This window comes from Calonectris borealis, chromosome 2 (genome assembly GCF_964195595.1).
Source record: "Calonectris borealis chromosome 2, bCalBor7.hap1.2, whole genome shotgun sequence".
NCBI lineage: Eukaryota > Metazoa > Chordata > Aves > Procellariiformes > Procellariidae > Calonectris > Calonectris borealis.
Window position 1 is genome coordinate 166,413,897 of NC_134313.1, and position 22,549 is coordinate 166,436,445.

The following is a 22,549-nucleotide window of genomic DNA, read 5'->3' on the forward strand; positions in this document are numbered from 1 at the left end:
GGAGAGAGGTTACTGGTAGATCTATGCTGTTTTACATAGACCTTAGTGATCTATAAAAGGGAATGAAGAGCAGGCTGACAGATTTTTAGTGACACTAAGCTACTCAGGATAGCAAAAATAAAAGCTGATTGCAAAGAGCTGTGTAGGGACTCACAATACGAAGTGACCAGGCAATAACAAGGCACATGAAATCACATGATATAAAGGTAACACAATGGGGAAGTAAAGCAATCTTAACTTTACATGAAGAGTTATGAGCTCTGGGTATTTTCATTCACAAAAGAAATGTTGGAATCACATTAGCTAGCTCCCTGAAAACTTCATCTCAGCTCCCGGTGGTACTCAAGAAAGGAAACAAAAAATGTTTGAAATTACTGAGAAAGAAAAAGAAAATAAAACAGAGAACAGGATGCTGCTATAAAAATCCATTTGTGTGGTACACCTTGAGTACTGGGGCAAGCTTCGATCTTGCCACCACAAAAATGCTACATCGTTACTGATTAGCACATCATAAAGACCACTTCAGTACACGTGTCAGCTGTCTCCTGAGCAAAATTCCACATGGCAATAAGGATGAGCCCATCTTCTTACTCTTCTACAGCACTTGTCATCCAGGGATCTCAAAGCATTTTACAAAGGAAGTTAAGTATCATTAAGCTTGCTTTATAGCTGGGGAAACTGAGACCTAGAGCAGCAATCTAACTTGTTCAAAAGTAAATAGCTGATGAAGGCAGAGACAGAAGTGAACTCCAGGTCTTCCTATCTGCTCATATACCCCCTTACGCCAGCAGTTAATTGATTGTCGTGAATTATTTTCAACGAGACCCAAAAAGCAGAGGTTAGAAAACTGTTCAGTTTTCAAGCACAAGGGAAAAAAATCTACTAAAGCTGAACGTAAGGTTTGAAAAAAACCTAAATACTTGATCTGCCTGTTTGAAAAACTGAAAATTTAATACAATTTTAGCTCTGAGATATATTGCAGAGCAGTTCACATCTGGGGTCAGTTCGCAACAGCAGGTACTGAGGAAAAAAAGCAGTTCAGTTAACTGCCTCTGGTACCTATTTTCTGAGGTTCGTCCTCTGTTGTTGCTGTGTTTTCATGGTTCATCAGTTCTTTGACAGGGATTACATTTAAAATTGCACATAGAAAATGTATTTTTCTTAATAAAATCAGGCTGAAATTCAGTTCCCTGGCATGTATTTCCAACTCTTTGCCCTTTCTTTACCTTCAGAGGGGAATGTATGATTAAAACTTGGTTATGCCACTCTGAGGAAAAATACCAGAATTAAAAAACCCTCTAATTTGAAGAGAAAATACCTAAGAGAGTGTATTTTTCTATTGCTATCAGAAATTGAATTTCGAAGCATCCTGTACTGGATGGTTAGATCTCTCCTGGGATATGTTCAAGCCAAAATACATTGAGGAATGAAACATAGAAGGATGATTACCTACATTTTCTCCCTTACATTTTTTGTCAATAAAAATACAGGTGTCTCACCCAATATTCAGGATCAGCATTTATATCCAATTTCCTTTGCCTCTGAAATTGTCTCTGAAATTGTCTCTGAAACGGTTTCCCTGTTTTCAGCCCAAATCAATGTTCAAGTTTTTTCTAAAGACAAGTAGGAAAGCAATCAAGCAAATTTCTCTACTGCATTGTTCAAAGTTTTTGTACCCTGAGATATAACAGAGAATAATATGGTTTAAGGGTGGACTTGAGGACCATGACCAAAGAGCTTTATTTTTGACCAGTCTGCTTTTCCCAGTGAAGCTCAGAACTTTTGCATGACCTGTTTCTTGGTGTTATGCTACCTTGTGCTGCTGCAGTTCAATGCACAGAGGCAAGGAAATGAAAAATAAAAAACAGTGGAAATAATTTTTGACAGATAAAATCCTCCTATCTTTTAAAGAGACTTGGCATCTTTAGAAGGAGGTTTTAGCCCTCCAGAATTAAGAATATTTAGCAACAAGAGCACTTGAATCATATTGCCCCTGGCTGGTGTAATGATGCCTCTTGAACACGTAAGGACGCTACCTTTATCTAACAGGTAACCAGAACTTAGCTGAGCTGTATACTGGGCACTTGGCTCTTAACTAACTAAAGTGGGTGGAACCAATTTTAACTGCCACAGTCTGAGTGCTCACGTGTGGACAGGAACTGTAATTTGATGGAGATTTTAGGCTTTTAGTGTGAGCCCTTTTTTGGAAATAACATTAATTTCTTTTAGTAACATTCATGTCTCTCTATCTTTCCAGCGGTACACTGGGATAATACTCTCACAGAATTGTCCTGTATGTTCTTTCATAAAACATGAACTTCAGTTGAACATTTTAATTCTTCATTAGTTCAAATTAGTCAGTTCAAATCCAACTCATTAGCTGTGACTTAAAGAGGTCAGAGAGTCGTACTATTGTTGAAATCTTTGTGTCTTCCATTTCTGGTGACTATTGTTCACTGGAGAGAAGAGGAAAGCAGCACTTTGTCCCCATCTGTGTTAAGGCAGAGGCGTACTGTGTTGCCCTGAGTACATGTTAGACGTCAAACTTCAGTGCTCTTAATCCAGCATTTCTCACGGCACCCTTGAAAGGGTCAGTAACTCCAATAATAATAAGTGACGCTTGAGTCATTATATACGATTTGATTTTATGCACGTAAGGATCAAAAAATGAGCCTGTCAAGTTGCTTTAACACACTGTGGCGTTGTGTATTTTAATTATAAACATGAGACTCAACTGTCAGTTTAAAAAAATAAGGAGAGGGGACACATTTTAGCCTTCAGGAGTGTATTGTAACAGGAGTTTTCAGATTTGCCTTTTAGACTATATATCCAGAGAGCTCTTTTCCTCACCAGCAATGCTTTCTGATGTGAGCAACCATAAGGGGAAGGAAGGAAGGGCTTGCCCTTATGTTACTTCTCTAAATTATATCAGCTGCTTTCCACCCCTCAGTGCAATTATTGTTGTTATCTCATTAACGGTTTAATTAGAGCGCAAGTGCAGGCCAATATAGAAAAGTTCAATACACTATGTCAGTTCAGGGCAGTATAGTTACTGGCTCAGTTTAGAGGGGTCTCAAGGCTGCTCTAAATTAGAGGCAGATATAGTGACCTGTATATAAAGAGGCAGCCTCCAAGTGTACCTCCATTTTCTGTGCCTGTTTGGGGTCTTTAAATAGAAAGTGCTGTTCTGGGGAGAATAAAGCAATTTTCATGACTCTAAGCTACCTATGGTATCTGCCAGAGATTCTATCCAAGGATTTTACAGACCTTGTTGACTAAAGGGGTTATGGTAGATTCACAGACTTCTAGGCAATGATGTGAAAACACTAAATGCAGAATATTGCAAACCTGCTACCTTGTGTTGTCTAAATAGGATTTGTTTGTGAGTTAGTCTTTATATCAGTGAGTCAATTTACTGTGAGGCTGCTTGTGTTTTTGGGATGGCTCCCTTAGTGACACACAATTATATCGTGTATATCACACCGATTGTATTTCTCTCCTTAGAACATAAAGAAAAGAATTTTTACATAAAAACAGACTCCTACTACGTTTTTTTCTCTTTTCAGCTACGCACAATATGATCTGTCTGCTGCATCTTAACAATTAACACAGAAATTAACTCTCCTGATTTCAGGTTAGGAAACATTCAGATTAGTAGCTGGCTTCCTAGGCAACAGAGAAGCTTTTTTCATGCTGAATCACATGAAAGGCATAGAACTGACAAGGTGAGAGCGCAAGGCTTCTTAGCCTTGAAAAAGCTGGCAGTGGCTGCCTATTCTGGAGCATTTGCACCTTCTCCATGGGTGTTGGAGTGGCATAAGGGACAGCTATACTAAGTCTTGGTTCCCTAAGAGAGGGGGCCCCACTGAGCCCTGTGAATTCTCTATTAGGACATTTGCCTTCTTCCTAGGTGGCTTTTCCCGCAAAGGAGTGGAAGAGTAGAATCGGGTTTTTCAGCGCAGTCCTTTCTAATAGCATTGATCTTTTCCATCCACACCCAGTATTTTCTGGGAAAGCATCACTGCACTTTAGTTGAAGGTTCAAAATTGTTGAAGAATGAGCTTCCTTCTTCCTCTGCCTACTGTTCGTTGGCACAGGAGAGACAGTGTTGGGTAAACAGATAAACAGCCTGTTAACTGTAGGCGGCACTGAAAAGGAAACTTAACAACAGGAAAGCTAACAAACAAACACACAGCAATGACGGGGATGTAGATGACTGTACAAGGAGATGCAATTCCTTACCATGATTACCACATTTTTCTAATCAACGTGCATGACAGAATTGCCCTACTTCTCAAGAGCCTCAAGTGGATGAGCAGATATTGTAACATACCTCCTGGTTTTGAACATTTTTCCTTCCCACATCTCAAAACGTTGTACAAAGGAAGGCAAAGAGCATTACAGAAGGAGGAGGAAAGAATGGCCTAAGGTCAAGGAAACAGCCAAAACCAAATCACTGCAATTCTGACTTGCACTTTAGCTACTGTGGCAACTTCAGAGAACAGCTGAAGACGTTTGACCTTGTTTGTGTCTTATTTTACATAAAAGTAGATGTGGAACATCACAGATGCCTATCAAATTATCCCTCAATGGGAGATGGCAGTGTCCTTCCACCCACATACATGCTTACCAGAAGAACAAGAATCACTGGTCCTTGATATATGTAGTCGATATATTTCCCTGGCTCTTTTCCAAACCAGCATCTGTAAGAAACAAAACAAATAAGAAAATAATTTATAAAGAGTGCACTTTTTTTACATTGTAATATCAAGGACACCATAGACAGATGTTCCCTTATTCCCTGAGTTGTTTAATCACGTACATGATCGGCAAGTGATCGAGTTTTCTGCTACAAAGCCACCTTTTGTTTGGACACAGATCTGAGCCCCATTTTCTCCTCCCATTAGACCGTTCCTGTTCCCACTATATTTTTGACTATTGCTCATGTAAGTATTTCCAAGAAATGTGAGAACCTGATATAAGGAGGATGCAGAAGATGTGTCCTGCTGGGTCTGAAAAAGGGATGAAAGAAATATTCCATGTAAGGAAAAAAAATCTGTTACCTAATGCAGTGCTCCATAAAGAAAGAGCTGTTACTTACAGCAAATATGTCTCAAGTTGAATGGAAATGCTGTCTAAATAACGTACTGGATGAATAAGGCGTTCATCCCATTGGCTTTGAACCAAGCTGGTGACCTCTAAATCCAGCACACAGTACAGAGACATCATTTGAAGCTAGCAAATACCTGATCCAACATCACCAAAGGGAAATCAACTCAGGTTAAGTGAAACCTCAGGTAAACGGAAGGGCCTCAAACTAGCAGAGAGCCTGGATGTGTCGTGTGTGACTGAGTGCTGGCTTGACTTTCACTTCCGCGAATTACAAGTGTTTTTCTCCCTGCTGTGTTATACAACAGACTAAGCCTGTGATTTCACAGCAACCTATACTGATGTTCACTTCATTCTCTTAGCTGAGAGTAATAAATCAGTTATATTTATGTCAGCAAATGAATCAGAAACCGGGCTCAGGTCTGGATTCAATCATTTACACTATTACATTTTCCTTGGTGCAGTTTTGGCCCAAGCCAAACAATAGCCAACTCCAAAACTATTCCTGGGGAACAAACCTGGAGCTAGCATGAGCCAGAGGACATTCCCAATAGTCTGCTGATTGCAGCTACCCTGATTTGGAGGCCAAGAGGGTTTAATAATATGGATGTGGACTTCTCCATGCTATTTGGACTCCACCCCCAAGAATGATTCCAGGCCCAGCTAATTTAATATTACAGATACAGCCACACGCTCTGGATCCTGGTTCCACCAAGCAGAGTCAACTTTGCTATCATGATGCCTTAAGGTTTAGGTCATTGGAGCTCCAGATCCCTTAGGAAGTAGATTTTGGAGTTCAAGAATCTGAGAGTTTTCTTCCCTTTTGTGGATACCACATAACAAGTTTACACAGCAAAAATTATGCCTTCCCTGTGTTCGCCTTGTGACAAAAGATAAGCTTAGTGCCACTGGAGACATAAAAACAAGGGTAATTCCTGAGCCAAGGAGACCATGGAGACCGGTGCAGATTTGCACTTTTACAAGCATGCAAGAAATAATACTTGTTGCCTCAAAGAGGTTGCAGTCTGTAAGACATGACCTCATGAGTTCCAAGCAAATAAACTGAGATAAGGAAAGCTATGGTTCAGATGGAATTCTTTTGAATCACATAATGCTCCCAAAGCCTTTCTCCAAAACGTGTTGCTTGCTGAATCAGAAAGAGCTGTTTGCCCATTGCAAAATGCTCTTACTGAACTGACTGCACAGAAATCTTTGAGATATGCAGCAGGTATCCAGGAACACAATTCAGTATCACAGAATTGTTTGCCTTTTCTTGATTCAATTTCTACATCTTTTAAGTTCCAAACGAATGAGAGAGCTTTGAATATTTTATAAATATAAAACATGTCTGTTATTCCCTGGTGCACTGACTGCAAATTAGTGTAAAGTGATAATTTTGCAACTAATCTTCCAAAATTTGGTGATGAGAGCAAGACTTGGAATAAGTTACTTCCTCCAGCCAAGTTATCATCCAAGAAGAATCCCCAGGGCAGCCTTAAATGAATGAAACTGATATTTTTGATTTTTTGTTACTGAGATGGAAAGATATAAAGAAAAATGAATTACAAGATATGCCAAGGCAGGAAACACAACTCTCCAAAACTTGCAAGACCTACATTTGAGAGAGGTTTTTGAAGGGCATTTTGGGAGAACTATTATATATTGCCTGAAACTTAGAGAAACAAGAGCCATTAGAAAAGGAGTTTCTGCAAAGTTGGCTGTTCTAGCAGAGGAATCTAGCAGAAGGACTAATAAGAAGCAGACTGAGGCATATGGCAGAACTTAGTGGGCTAGAAAAAGTCAGCAGAGAATTGGAGAGAGCTGGTTGAGCACAAATGAGGTTCCAGGGCAAAGGCTGCTCATTGCTCTCTGGAATTTAAATATTGCTTAACTGTAAGACCATACTGAAGAGCAAAATGCTGATATTTATTATCTGAAGCCCAGTATTAGACCAAGGTTGCATTGAGTGAAGCATCACACACTTTCACACGATTTGAGGAAACAAGGTTGTGGCCAATGGTACACTTCTACAACACAGGCATCTACAGGGGAGCTTGATGCTCCAGGTTCCTTTTGTAGTTAGTGGAGAAAAAAAAAGCACCTTTTCTAGGATGGTGTTCATCTCATTAGGCTATAAAACAGATCTGTTACATTGTAATCTAAACATTTCTAATATACCCATTAAATCAGGCAAGTAAGGGTGAGACGACAGATATTTGCCAGTGACATTACATATGTCTGCATTTGATTAGCTATATTTCATATTTACAGTCAAACTGGGACCTTAGCTGAGGTATTGCAAACTTTTCTGCCTGTCATCTTAACCCTTACTTTAAATCCAACATAACCCATTATTTCTGCAATAAAATCAGCACTGCATATTTCTTTAAAACCAAAAAGAGAAACCTAAACCACTGAAAATTACTTGGAATTTTAATTCCATCTGTGTGAAATAAAAGCCATTTTCTTCTTTTTTCTCTTTTTTTTATTTTTTTTTTTAACCTCTGAAAGAATAAACAAACACTCCCTGAATATTGAAGAAGACAATTTAGGAAGACAGTTCTGATTAGACTCAGATATGTAAACACAATTCTATTGAATATCACTAATTAATATTCTTCATGGTTCTCTGATAGTTCTTTATATAACAAAAACCACCATTATCATTATTGTTAATTAGATCTTACTAAATGTTCTTCCCCTTACCAACTGTCCATCAATGAAATTACTACAATAATTCTTAATCATTTGTGTGGTTTTTTTATTGAGACTTAACAGTACTTTCTTCAGAGTTGTCAGATTTTGCTAAAGAACTGCTAAACCCCAGACAGGATATCTGCCACAGTACCAATTATATTTGCCTCACTATGCAGAACATGGTCTCTAGTAAGTACAAAAATGAAAAAATTAAGAAGTTGGTTGAAACATTTTCTTAACATTCTTCCTGTGCGCGATTTTGAGCTTTTAAATTATTATGAGCTACATAACTTGACCCCCTAGTTCAACCCCCAAACAACTTAAGTAGTTGAAATGCATACTCAGATGAAGGAGATTCCCATTTTGTCCTGAATTTTGGGCTGTCCACTGAGATATCCGAACAGTTTTGGAAGCAGCAGAATAGTACATGTTTTCCCCATATATCCAGTTTGCTAGGTCCGACCTCATGGGGCAATAACACATGATTTGCCAGTGACATTACATATGTCTGCATTTGATTAGCTGTATTTCATATTTACAGTCAAACTGGGACCTTAGCTGAGATATTGCAAACTTTTCTGCCTGTCATCTTAACCCTTACTTTAAATCCAATGACACCAAGCTGGGCGGGAGTGTTGATCTGCTGGAGGGTAGGAAGGCTCTGCAGAGGGACCTGGACAGGCTGGATCGATGGGTTGAGGCCAACTGTATGAGGTTCAACAAGGCCAAGTGCCGGGTCCTGCACTTCGGCCACAACAACCCCAGGCAACGCTGCAGGGTTGGGGAAGAGTGGCTGGAAAGCTGCCCAGAGGAAAAGGACCTGGGGGTGCTGGTCAACAGCCGGCTGAACATGAGCCGGCAGTGTGCCCAGGTGGCCAAGAAGGCCAACGGCATCCTGGCCTGTATCAGAAACAGTGTGGCCAGCAGGAGCAGGGAGGTGATCGTGCCCCTGTACTCGGCACTGGTGAGGCCGCACCTCGAATCCTGTGTTCAGTTTTGGGTCCCTCACTACAAGAAGGACCTTGAGGTGCTGGAGCGTGTCCAGAGAAGAGCAACGAAGCTGGTGAAGGGCCTGGAGCACAAGTCTGATGAGGAGCAGCTGAAGGAACTGCGGTTGTTTAGTCTGGAGAAGAGGAGGCTGAGGGGAGACCTCATCGCGCTCTACAACTACCTGAAAGGAGGTTGTAGCGAGGTGGGGGTTGGTCTCTTCTCCCAAGTAACAAGCGATAGGACAAGAGGAAATGGCCTCAAGTTGCGCCAAGGGGGGTTTAGATTGGACATTAGGAGAAATTTCTTTACTGAAAGAGTGGTCAGGCCTTGGAACAGGCTGCCCAGGGAAGTGGTGGAGTCACCATCCCTGGAGGTATTTAAAAGACATGTAGATGAGGCGCTTAGGGACATGGTGTAGTGGGCATGGTGGTGTTGGGTTGATGGTTGGACTCGATGATCTTAGAGGTCTTTTCCAACCTTAATGATTCTATGATTCTATGATTTCCCCAGTGGTCAAGATAAATAGAGCATAACAGCTAGGCTGACTGAGGAGATCAGCTGGTTTTCACAAAATAGCTGAGGTTGGCAGGGGCCTCTGGAGATTGTCTAGTCCACCCCCTTGCTCAAAGCAGAGTCAGCTGAAGCAGGTTTCTCAGAGGTGTGCCCAGTTGGCTTTTGAGTAGCTCCAAGGATAAACACTCCACAATTTCCCTGGTCAACCTCTTGTGTTCTACCACCCCCACAGTAAAAAGGTGTTTCCTGATGTTCAGATGGAATTTCATGTGTTTCAGTTTGTGCCACTGCCTCTTGTCACTGGTCACCACTAAGAAGTGTCTGGTTCCACCTTCTTCATACCCTCCTATAAGATATTTATAGACATTGATAAGATCCCCGTGATCCCTCTCCTCTCCACGGTAAACACTCCCAAACTTCTCAGCCTCTCCTTGCATGAGAGATGCTCCAGTATCCTGACAGCACTTATTTCTCAAAGCCAGGGATTAGTTTTATCTTATCTGTCTATATTTGCACACACTTACAGAATTCAAATTAAAGGCATGATTTCTATATCATCCCAGCGCAGAGAAAAAATTTTGTAAATGCCAAAAAGTTTAGTCTAAACTGTCCCAATGGCTGACAGAGTGGAGGGGAGAATAACCATAGGTAAGTTAAATACACACATCTGCACATCTGACACACATGTACCAGAGGTGCATTCCTACATGTGCTTCAGTTTGACTGTTTAGCAGAATCTTCTCCTTTCCTCAGCCTGGGAGGCAGTGAGCAGGGGCTATCTGAAATATCACATGCTTTAATGCTTGAGAAGATGACTGAATATTTATGACAATTGACAGGCCCTCAGCAAGTTATTCATCTCTTGTTTTGCTTCGGTTCATTTACTTTACTGAGTCTCCTCTGCATATGACATTACTACAAATGCAAAAAACAGATTTCATTTAATAGCCTTTGCCTTACAGCTTAATGACCTTATCAGCTCTTCATTTAGGAGAGCTCTGCCTGTCTGCCTGGGTGCGTGTGCTAGATCGAAGGAATGGCACTATTGAAGCATCCAGTCTTTATTTCTCAAGCAGAGTATGGTACATGAATCTTGGCCCCGTCACTGACAATAAGCAAGCACAACACTGAGGCTCCAGGCCATTACACCCCACACTATGGTGAGCACAAGCCAAATTCTGCACTTTCTCAATGCACAAAACATTTGGAATAGCTATGATGTGCAGTGAGGATGTATGTGAATGCTTCACTCCAAGGCAAACACCAGCATTAAAGACAGAAAGGTGAAAACATCCCAAGACATTAGGTTTAATTGTCTGGGTCAACCAAGAGTAACCTGGTGCCTCCCTTCTCAGTAAGCATGTGAGGCAAATTATGCACATGAGGTAGAGTGTACAGGTTTCTCCATGACATGGATTTAAAAGCACAAGCTCCAGTTGATAATCCACCCAAGGCAGGGAGCTTGAGCCTAGAGACTCAACAGGAACAGCCTAGATATTCTGCATACCAGATAGGATCACTTTGTCTTTCTTGCCCTCCTGACAGTATTTTGTATCCCCCTTTCTTCTGTTGCGCAGGATCTGGGCCAGTTACACCTTCGCTGGTGAAAGGTGGTACACATACCTATGTAAACATGTCATGTCTTTCTTCATATCCATGGTACATCAAGGGGAGATTCTTTCACATTCACTTTGCAGGTGTACAAAGACGGTGAAAGGAGGCAGCGGTAACAGATGATGCAGTGGTTTCTCCATCTATCCACCTCGTGCGCAGTGCAATCCCAGTTGTTGTGGCATGTTTCTATCAGGGGTCCTACTTTCCATTATTTCTTTTGGGAGTGATGAGCCGTCTTCCAAAATGAGGTGTTCAAACCTTGGTGTTGAACCCACTCAAAATAGGAATGTTTAATGTGCATCGCCATTATTAAAGCCTCGGCAGGTTTCAAGACACAAGATTTGGTTATTTTGTTTTGTGCTGTTTACGCTGACTAGTTCTTTCAGCCCTAGTTCTAGAGCTGAAAGTCCTATTTCAGCACAGTGAGACAGCTGCCATGCTGCCCTGGCTTGCGCAAGGTAACAACTACGAGGAACCTGACCGTGAAGCAGACCCAGAATGTTGTGATCCTCGACCCATTCAGAAACAAGAAGGTCTGTGGTTACAGAAATTAGGGACATGTGGTAATCAGAGGTTATCTCCCAGGGCTAATTCACTTGGACACCCAAGGAACAGGTTCCAACTTCTTGCCGTTTTGAGACTACAGTATGAATTCTCCTGTATGATTATCGTAGGCAGGGATGGAATCACACAAAACTTCTTCCTCCGTGAAAGGGTATCTGTCTGATTGCCAATATGTGTAACTCCTGGGAATTAGATTATCACTTTCAAAGTCACCCTTAAAGCTACAGAAGAGAGATTGGTCAAGGGTTCAAAAGTTTGTGGGGAGCAGAGGATAGGAAATTAGTAGTGCATAACAGAATTCCTCCCATGGCTTCAGCATGGATGCCTAAAGCTCAGCCAGTCATCCTATCCATCTCCCTTACAGTCAGGAGAAATAGTGCATGTAAGTCTAATTCATGCAACCCACTTTGGACATCTCTTCCAGATGAGATGAAATGCACCCCAGAATGCATTTACTGATCACTTTTTTACTGATCACCGCTGATCATGAGAGACCACAGATTAGTGCAGATGCAGACACCTACAAGGTAGACACTTACATTTAATCACATGCGCTACTGACAGACAACCATGTGGTCATATGAAAAACAGATTCATGGAGAAAATAATTTTTTTAAGGTTAGGGAAGGGGGCTGTAACAGATAATAGACATTGATCCAAACACTAGTTGAAAAGTACAAGCTGAGCTATATCTGACCAGTATCGATGTTTGGGAGAAAAATTCCCAAAACACAGATGCCTCTTTATCTCCCGTATTTTTCAATTTAATGCACTAACTGCTTCCAATTGGAAAAGCCGGAAACAGAAATGCAAAAATTCCATCCATAAGACAATTTTTGGCAGACTGTCAACTGAATTCTGCACACCCAGAAGGCTAAATTCTTCAGCACTCAACTGTAGTTTTTACCAAGGTCTTACTCAAGCAAAACTCCCGTTGAAGGAGATTAACCTGACTGTAAATCATGTATAAAGCTATCAAATGAGAGCTTCAGGGCTTGGCCAAGGATATTTGGGAAAGGTAGTTTCAGGAATTGACTCAAGTAGTGCTCTGAAATTTGAGATGGTCTGGATTTGGATGGAGGTGATGTGACCTTTCCTCTTGCCTATCAATCAGCCTTATTACTAAATTACCAGTTCAGCCTGCAGGCATTTCTTAGAGAGCCACATAAACACAAATGTTAACATTACTTACTGTTCATTTTCATAATATAGTTTGCCAATGGCCCAGGCAATGATGATTGGGCAAGGAATACCTGCAATAGCAAAAAATCAGGAGTTAATCACAACTTATGGATGGATGGATGATACAGATGTAGATTCAGATTTGTGTGAGAAAAGTCTTGGTAATGAACTGGAAGACTCTAGATACAAGTGGTCCTATCCTGGTATACTTGAGACATCACAATTACTAAGACCTCTTTATGTATATATAAAAAAAATCACCTCAAAAAGAGAAAACTCTAGTACCAGTAAGAAAAGTTAATAAAATAATTAACGAACACAAATATATACCTATATTTCTATATAAGTGATCAGAACAATTCTGGCTGCCTTAAAGGCGATTTTGGTCCCTTTTCATTTTCCTGCAGTTGATACAGCAAAGCTGATCACTTGGAGGTGGGTGTTCAGATTTTTATTTCCCAGGCTTCTTTCCCAGCAAGAAGCTTGTGAACTTATTGGGCTCTTTGGATGAAGCTCGTTTTCAAATTTTCAACATTTTTTTTAATTGAGTCTTCCCTGTGAAACAGGATTATGAGAAAGAATCTCTTGATAGCTTGCAACGTCAGAATTCATTCAGTGTTTGCCCTTTCTAAAGGATCCAGCTATTCTTAACTTTATATGTATCATTCTACCTATGATGGGTACAGGGCTTGCTTTCTCAATTATACCCAGAAGGTGCTACGGTAGTGCTCCTTGGGCGTGCAACCTCATTGCAGTAGGTGATGTGTATTTGTACACTTAATGTCCCTGCAGTGCCATATCCTCTGCTTTCCAATTCTATTCTATATTATAGCAGTCTCATGCCCAGAGCCTTGCCCTTGTGCTTGTTTTGTGTTAGGCCTTCAGAGTCCAGCTGGTTTCAGGGGGATTTGCTGCAGCAGGAAACTGGAGATCATGGAATCATAGAATCGTTTGGATTGGAAGGGACCTTTAAAGGTCATCTAGTCCAAGCCCCCTGCCATGGACAGGGACATCTTCAACTAGATCAGGTTGCTCAGAGCCCCCTCCAACCTGACCTTGAATGTTTCCAGGGATGGGGCATCTACCACCTCTCTGGGCAACCTGTGCCAGTGTTTCATCACCCTCATCGTAAAAAATTTCTTCCTTAGATCTAGTCTAAATCTCCCCTCTTTTAGTTTAAAACCATTCCCCCTTGTCCTGTCGCAACAGGCCCTGCTAAAAAGTCTGTCCCCATCTTTCTTACAAGCCCCCTTTAAGTACTGAAAGGCTGCAATAAGGTCTCCCTGAAGCCTTCTTTTCTCCAGGCTGAACAACCCCAACTCTCTCAGCCTTTCTTCATAGGAGAGGTGTTCCATCCCCCTGATCATTTTTGTGGCCCTCCTCTGGACCCGTTCCAACAGGTCCATGTCTTTCCTGTGCTGAGGGCTCCAGAGCTGGACACAATACTGCAGATGGGGTCTCACCAGAGCAGAGGAGCAGAATCCCCTCCCTCGACCTGCTGGCCATGCTTCTTTTGATGCAGCCCAGGAGACGGTTGGCCTTCTGGCCTGCGAGCACACATTGCTGGCTCATGTCCAGTTTTTCACCCACCAGTACCCCCAAGTCCTTCTAGACAGGGCTGCTCTCAATCCTTTCATCCCCCAGCCGGTACTGATACTGGGGGTTGCCCCGACCCAGGTGCAGGACCTTGCACTTGGCCTTGTTGAACCTCATGAGGCGTGTCAACCGCACCACTCAGCTTGGTGTCATCTGCAAACTTGCTGAGGGTGCACTTGATCCCATTGTCTATGTCATTGATGAAGCTATTAAACAGTACCGGTCCCAATATGGACCCCTGCAGGATGCCACTCGTCACTGATCTCCATCTGGACATTGAGCCATTGACCACTACCCTCTGCATGTGGCTATCCAACCAATTCCTCACCCATCGGACAGTCCACCCATCAAATCCATACCTCTCTGATTTAGAGAAAAGGATGTTGTGGGAGACCATGTCAAAGGCCTTACAGAGGTCCAGATAGATGACATCTGTAACCCTTCCCATGTCCACTGATGTAGTCGCTTCATCACAGAAGGCCACTAGGTTGGCCAGGCAGGACTTGCCCTTGGTGAAGCCATGCTGGCTGTCTTGAATCACCATGCTGGCTGTCTCAAATCACCTCAGTCATGAGATGAGGAAGAGTAAGTGGAGCTGGCCTTTTGGCACAGACCTCCCTGGGGGAAACAGGAACTTTTTCACGCAGCCAATCCCTGAGCAAAGACTGGATTGATGCCAAAATTGGAGGAGGAGAGTTTCCTGTCTCCATTTCCCCTTCACCTTTAACCTGTCAATTCAGGCAAAACCAAAGAACAAGACAAACCTCTCCATCTCCATGCCTCATTCCAACCTCCAGGTTCACATCCCTCTGAAATCACTGCTACTCTAAGGTGAATTCATGACTTAACATGACTTAAACCCTCATGTAGGAGTCAGCACAGCCTCGTATCTAACACTGCCTTTTAACCTCCCATTTGTTGCCTCTTCTGTGGGAAATGGAGGCTTTAAAGAGATGAAGCACAGTGGAAAGAACCACAACACAGTAGGGAAGGGATTGAATTGCTAAGTGGTCATCTTTAACCTCAGCAAGAAGTATAGTGAAGCTCTGATCTCCTGCACCACCACCCCTGGTGGCTCTTGTGCCCTGCAAGTGATTGTGTTGTCTTCCATCTTGTTCACTATTGACTCACAGGGTCCGGTGCACTTGTTTCCCCCATGTTCTTGATAAGCCTGAACAGACAAAATGTGCCATGTCCTTTCTCCTGGAGGAAAACATCTTACTTTTCCTTGTGAAGCAAAGAATAGGGATTTAAGAATGAGGATGGTAAAAGATTGTGTATGGGAAGGCAAAGCAGAGACAGAAAGCACCCAAAAGGGTGAAAGGAAAGGTATATTCAGCTCACACCACTTCTACATTAGTAATCAGAGACCCAGAGGGCTCTGAGAGAGGTAGGGAGGGAACATACTAGGGATCAAACCAGTCAGGGGGTCTGTGAGAGCTGTGTGAGCAGCTGATTTTCCAGTTTGGTGACAGAACTGAAAAAGACTGAAAAAGAAAATTGAATCAATTCCCCACATAAACATTTTCCTTCTACTACAACTTCTCTTTCCTCCCATTTGATTTTGGATTGAATGACATATTTTGTTTTAAAGGCTGTTTCTGCCTTCAGAACTGCAATTCAATTACTTCTGCTCAATTCTGAGAGGAAGAGGTATTTCTGAACAAAATGTCATTCTACTTTCAGAAAAGAAAATATTTGTGACTTTTTTCCACCTTTCTTCTTTCAACAGAAAAGAACTGCCAAATTCACTAGTTCTGTTTGACCTCAGATTTTGCATTCAAGCGAACAAGCTGCCCGCACGGGGCTTGTCTTGCCAAACCTCTCCTGGCCAAGTTCACATCATGGATATATTGGTTGGAAAGGACCTCTGAAGGTATCCAGTCCAATCTCCTGCTCAAAGCCCAACTATCAACACTAGCTCACCTCAGCCAGGGCTTAGCTTTGTTGAATTTTCAATACCTCCAGGGTCAGAGAATCCACAGCTTCTAAGTCATCTGTTCCAGTATTGCACTACCTTTTTGGTAAATTTTCTGTTTTCTTAATGTCCAGCTGGAATCTCCTAGTCTGCAATTTGTGTTCATTGTCCCTTCTTATAACATCTGCTACTACCAAGAAGACTTTGGTTCCATCATCTTTGTAACTATCCTCCAAATCATTCTTGGTACCTAACAGATCCCTCCTTAGCATCCTCTTTGCCAGATTAAACAGGGTCAGCTCCTTCAGCCTTACTTCACAGGTCATGTCCTCTAGATCCCTGATCATATTGACAGCCTTCTACTGGATAATCTCCAGTTTTTCCACATCCCCTTTGACCTAAGAGACCCCAAACTGACCACAGTATTCCAAAGGCAGCCTTACCAAAGCTGAGTAGAAAGTATTAGTAACTTCCCTGAATCTTCTGGCCACACAGTATGTGTTTTACTTCATTTATGATGAAAAGGCATTGATGGCTCATACCCAGCCTGCATCCACTGCAAGCCCAACATCCTTCTCAGCAGGACTGCTACTCTGACAGTCGGTTCCCAGCCCGTACTTATAGACCAGCCTATATTGATGCAGCTAGGGAAAAGGAGCATCCTTTGCTCTGGCCCAGGCTGACACAGTAGAAGGAAGGTAACAGCATGCAATGAGCTATTTTTCTGTCTTTGAGTGGCCACGAGGATTGTACAAAGGTGACTTGTGACTCTTTGTTAAGGGCTGTTTTCTGGGAAGAAACCCCTCAGCAGTCCAAAAGACAGCTGTAAGGTTGGACTGGCAGATAATTAGGCTTCTTTTCTAGTCAGCTCCTCGCTTAGAAGTGTCTCATCTGTATCTTGAGACTGAGTGGTCCACAGTGGACAGTGCCTTTTCTGCTTCATGCCGTGTTGAGCAGCAGTCTAAGGGATTGTGATCACTGCTTTGCTGATCAAAGTGAAAGGGGCATGGTATGAACTGCTGCATTCCCAAAATGCTAAGCCTGGGAGTTCTCTTTCTTTCCTTAACACCAGGTGCCTGAGGATCAAAATGAAGAAGATAAATCCAGCAATAACCTATTAGCTTTATGTCATCACCACAGTGAAGAACTAAACCTGATCTCATGTTGTTCTGACAGTTAGGATTGAATGTCAGATTTCACCACAGTGGGATTTTTAAAGTTTATTCCTGCTGCTCTTGTCCTTATCACTTTAATGCCAGGTACCACGTAACACCATTTTAAACACACAAGGCACTTACACCATCCTATGAAGAGAAAGACCCATTTCCGCAGCTTATCTGTGGAATAAGTCATCACTATAGCAGTGTGTAAGTAGCAGCCTTCCACAAACATCCAGAAGAAGTTGGTCACCACAAAATAATTGTAGACAGTGGTAATACATCGACACCAGGGCTGGAAAGGAAACAGAAAAGAACATTTTAAAATCATGGTGAGAACATTTAAAAAATTCTATATCTTGTTATTCCCTTAAAAATCAATGGTAGAATTCACTCATGGAATGCAGATTTATACCTGACTTGAAATCAGAATATCTTAGGTCCTGTGGGGATCTCACAGCTATGTCTGTGACTTTCTGCTGAGTCTTGGCTTTGACCACAACATGTAGGATCTCCTGTACCTGAGCATATCTGGAAAGTTAACATGCCATAAAGCACACCCACACAAGCAGTCTGGGAGAAGTTTAAGAAGCAGCCGAGTGGAAAGAAGACAAAAGGAGGCAGGTCATTTGACTACAGATGATCTTTCAGAGAGGTACAGCCATAGCCTAGGGTCATATCCAAAGATGACATAAGAGTCTAAGCATATCTTAGGCAGTATAACCCACCAGCTGAGCCCCATTCAAAGAAAATATAAGGTAGAAGTTAATGTCACAGTCTTGCTTCTTTTCCACTGAAGGGAAGGAGCATCACTGACATTTAGAAAAAAGAGATTTATTTTAAAGATATGTTTTTACCAGCTACTTCATCCCCTCTATTCCTGCCATTAGTGCTTCAGTCTGTAAGTCACATCACTACACACATCACCTCTGAATTTTGCCATAGCTTCAACAGGAATTTTTGGTCAGGCTCAGCGTATCAGTAAAGGCATCTTCTCCTAATGGCTGTGCAGTGAGAGCACAGCTGTGGAATACACAATTAGCTATAAAAAGGCAGATGGTAACATCACATCAATAAATCACAAGTAACTGCTGATGGTAATTTCCATAGTGCTACACACAGAAGTCTGGGAAAATTTCTTTCTGACCAAGCAGGCATTCAGCATATTCCCTGAAGCATGACATTAATTACCTATGTTAGCTGGTATCATTGATGTCATTTTGGTTTCACCATTCTCCAGCCTTTTAATTAACTCTGCTAAAGTATTTGAAACTTTTGACCCTCAGTTAATTTTATTTCAGACTTCATATGCATGAGGTATTGATGATCTCTAGGCAGTCAACAGAGCAGCAGATGCACTATCAAACCCAGCAAAATTCTGTGGACTAGGAATTTATTGGACAAGAAACACAGTTACAAAATGATAGCCTATTCACAAGTTGTGATCACTTCGTTTATCGAGCTGAAATAAACAGAAGACATCTTTTGGATGAGTTAAAGCTTTCATTTCCGTATTACTTCATTAAGATTTGAAATTTAGTTTGGCTTCATCTTTAAAATAGGATTAAAAAACAAAACAATTCTGAAGAAGATGAAATATTTTGTTTTCAAAGTTTTGTTTAAACCAAATGAAATTTTCTTTTTTTCTCCTTTTGGCCTGAGCGAAGGATAATAAAACCACAAACGAAAAAAAAAACCCTGTTTTTGGCTAACACCAAACAAATACTTTGGCTCCATTCCTGACTGACCCCCAAACTAGTAAGACTAGGTTTCCAAAGACTCTAAGTCTCACATTCGATTTTTCAAAGGTATAAGCATGAATTAAACCTTTCCCTGTGGCCTCAGTCTCATGCAAATTCTCTGATATAACGTCTAGACTCTTGTTTCCCTCTCTCTCTCAGTTGCAACATGTACAGTTTTTGTCCTCTCCACAGCCGCCCATTTTCACAAGAATTCTAAAAAATAATTTTATCTGAGCCTATTGTTCCTGTGTCAGAACTGAGTGGAATTGGCCAGTGGGTTGGGAAGATACTAGGACAGATACAGACAAATACACACGATGGTGGTGAGATCTCCCTCTGCATCATTTCCATAGGAAACTAGAATAAAATGAATTTTGAGCAATTCCTTTTGGAATTGTGGATTTATTATTATTAAATAATAAACCCAATTAGCAGAACTCATTAATTTATACTATGTCATTTATTTGACTGAGGATTCTTGATCCCCATATGTACCCACCATTAGGCTCCAGATATCTTCAGCAATTCCCCTTCTTGATTTATTAACATAAGCACTATAACTTCATGCAAAATGTTTCCACGTTAAGTCCTTGATGCTTCTATAACTGCATTATTACTGATCAGCACAGAAGACATCACATCATTAGCTGGCATAAATGATGTTGCTCCCATTGATTTCAGTGGTGTTATTTTGATTCTGACTTATACCACAATAAGAATGTAACAAAGTTATCGCTAAGCTTACATAAAGCACCTTCCCAAAAAGACTGCAGTGTTCTGCAGAGAAAAGATGAGTTAATGAAAACTGAGCATCTGCCCTTATATTTGCAGGTTTATATTTTCCTTGGCACATTGTGGTCACATTTTAAAAGGCATTTGAGTGCCTGACTCCAACTGATTTTTCCTAAATAACTGTAAAAATCTGTATTAAGATTTGCAGTTTTGTCATGAAAGTAAATCATGCAGCATAAAATTGTCAACAATAAAGATCATATACCATCATCTTCTGTAGCCTGAAAATGTCAGGAACACAGACAAAGCAACCAGTGAATTAATAGAAGCTACAGCTTCTCAAAGGAGCATCTGCTTAAATAATAATACAGAGTTATGCATAGATGTCTCAAAAAATTTAGAATCTTCATCATCTTCATGACTTCTTCATCTAGGTACTAATAACTTTTCTATTTGTTTTCCCAAAGTATGCGATTAAAGTTCAGATGTCAAATCTTACATTTGAAAAGTTAACCAAGGATGATGAGGGCCCAGCTGACATTAAAATGAATGGATATCCAGGCTCCTGGGGTGGTTTTCAATTTCTACAGGATCAGTTCCTACGTGAGTGGAGCCACATTGACTGATGTCAGCTATGGATCCAGCTCATATTCCATAGGCACTTTAGTCCACCTGCTTTCCAAAGAGAGAGAGTATGAAGAGGGTGTGTTTGTATGTATGTGCATGTGTTTTTGTAGCACACTGTTAAGTTTTTCTTGATCATGGAGGTAAATATCAGGGGACCACCCTAAAAGGAGAATATGCCACTACAAGAACATTACAATGGGAATGAGAACAGTAAGAACCTCTGCCAAGGGATTATCAAAAGGAACTATTCCCCAGGAAAATCAAGAGAAATGCTCTTTCTTTTGGAGTGGATGATTTTAATCCACTCCAAATTCCTCGTATTATTGGGGCTGCTTGATTACCAAATGGGGGGAGGCATTGCAATGCCTGGGGACTGATTCAATGTCCTCACTCAAACCAGTGTCTGCAGTTGGGAGTTACTTGAACTGTCCTGGTTTTGGCTGGGATGGAGTTGATTTTCTTCCTATTAACTGGTATAGTGCTGTGTTTTGGATGTAGTATGAGAATAATGTTGATGACACACTGATGTTTTGGTTGTTGCGAGGTATTGTTTACGCTAGTCAAGGACTTTTCATCTCCCCGTCCCCTGCCAGGTGCGCGGGGGGCGGGGAGGGAGCATGGCTGGGACGGCTGGCCCAGCTGGCCAATAGGCTATTCCATACCATATGATGTCATGCTCAGCATATAAGGCTGGGTGAAGAAGAAGGAGAGGGGGCGTTTGGAGTGATGGCATTTGTCTTCCCAAGTCACCGTTACGCGTGATGGAGCCCTGCTTTCCTGGCGATGGCTGAACACCTGCCTGCCGATGGGAAGTGGTGAATGAATTCCTTGGTTTGCTTTGCTTGCGTGCGCGGCTTTTGCTTTCCCTATTAAACTGTCTTTATCTCAACCCACGAGTTCTCTCACTTTTACCCTTCTGATTCTCTCCCCCATCCCACCCGGCGGGGGGGTGAGCGAGCGGCTGCGTGGTGCTCAGTGGCCGGCTGGGGTTAAACCACGACAGTCCTTTTTGGCGCCCAACGTGGGGCTCGAAGGGTTCGAGATAACGACAGGTTTGATTGGAATGTGCTAGATTGAATTTATAGCTGTTACTGCTGTTTAGCTATTAACTGGCAGGCTCTGTGCTTGCCATGGGGCTTGCTTGCCTCACTGTATACTAGAGTCTAGTGCTCGTTAGTGGCTGCTTTTTGCTTTCGCTGCTTGCTGTGCTGCTGCACTGCTGATCACCTCACTGTGCTGTGCCTGGGAACATTTGATAACAGCAATGGGGAGGCGCCTGGGCTGACAGATGGCCAGGGCATCGCTGCTGCTTCTGTGCTGGACAGGCTGGAACTCCAGTGAGAACTCGAGTCGAAGGGACAGTGACCTGTGGCTGAGTCCACACGGGAGCAGGACACCCCGAGGCGTCTGTGACCGTGGATAAGCCCATGCCCAAGCAGGTACATCTTGAAACGTCTGTGGCCGTGATTATGTCCGTGCCGCAGCAGGTATACCTCTGAAGGGATTGTGGCCTAAGGATAAGTCCACGCTGGAGAAGGTACACCTCGAAGCATCTGTGGCTGTGGATAAGTCCATGCTGCAGCAGGTACACCTTGAAGCGTCAGTGGCTGTGCATGAGGTCATGCTGGAGCACCTCAAAGCATGTGGCCGTGGATAAGCCCATGACAGGGGAGAGATTGCAGCCTTGGGTAAGGCTCCACTTGGAGCAGGTACACCCCTAAGGGACTGCAGTCTGCAGATAAGTCCAAGCCGGAGCAGGACAAGGGGAGGAATTCATTGCAATGTTAAACCCTATGGTCTGGCCCAAAGGGACCAGGGGTGGAGATTGTAATGGATATACCTTTAAATTGTTGTAACCCATGATTCGAGTTGCATGTTATAGGAATTACTATAGCAGGAACCACCTGAGCCAATGGAGGACAAGCTTTACAAGAAGCAGCACAAGCGCGGCAGTGACCCGACCTGAGCCAGCTTTGATGCCCAGTAACTCCACGCAACACACCACCTCTGCTGACCTGAGTGACCACCATAACAGATGGAACCCAAAGTCATGGACTAAATGAACGCAGTGGACATTTTGTGGATATTTATGGATATTTTATGGACAT

The 22,549-nt window shown here is 42.2% G+C and overlaps 1 protein-coding gene across 1 annotated transcript in view; it reads right to left on the bottom strand.

The window, feature by feature from the left end:
- CRHR2 (corticotropin releasing hormone receptor 2) overlaps window positions 1–22,549 on the bottom strand; it is a 117,690-nt gene that overhangs the window by 28,172 nt on the left and 66,969 nt on the right. The window contains exons 6-8 of the mRNA XM_075144284.1: window positions 17,482–17,635; window positions 12,680–12,740; window positions 4,631–4,703 (exon numbers count right to left, since the gene is read on the bottom strand). Coding sequence (XP_075000385.1) covers window positions 4,631–4,703; window positions 12,680–12,740; window positions 17,482–17,635 — 288 coding nt within the window. The remainder of the gene's footprint in view (window positions 1–4,630; window positions 4,704–12,679; window positions 12,741–17,481; window positions 17,636–22,549) is intronic.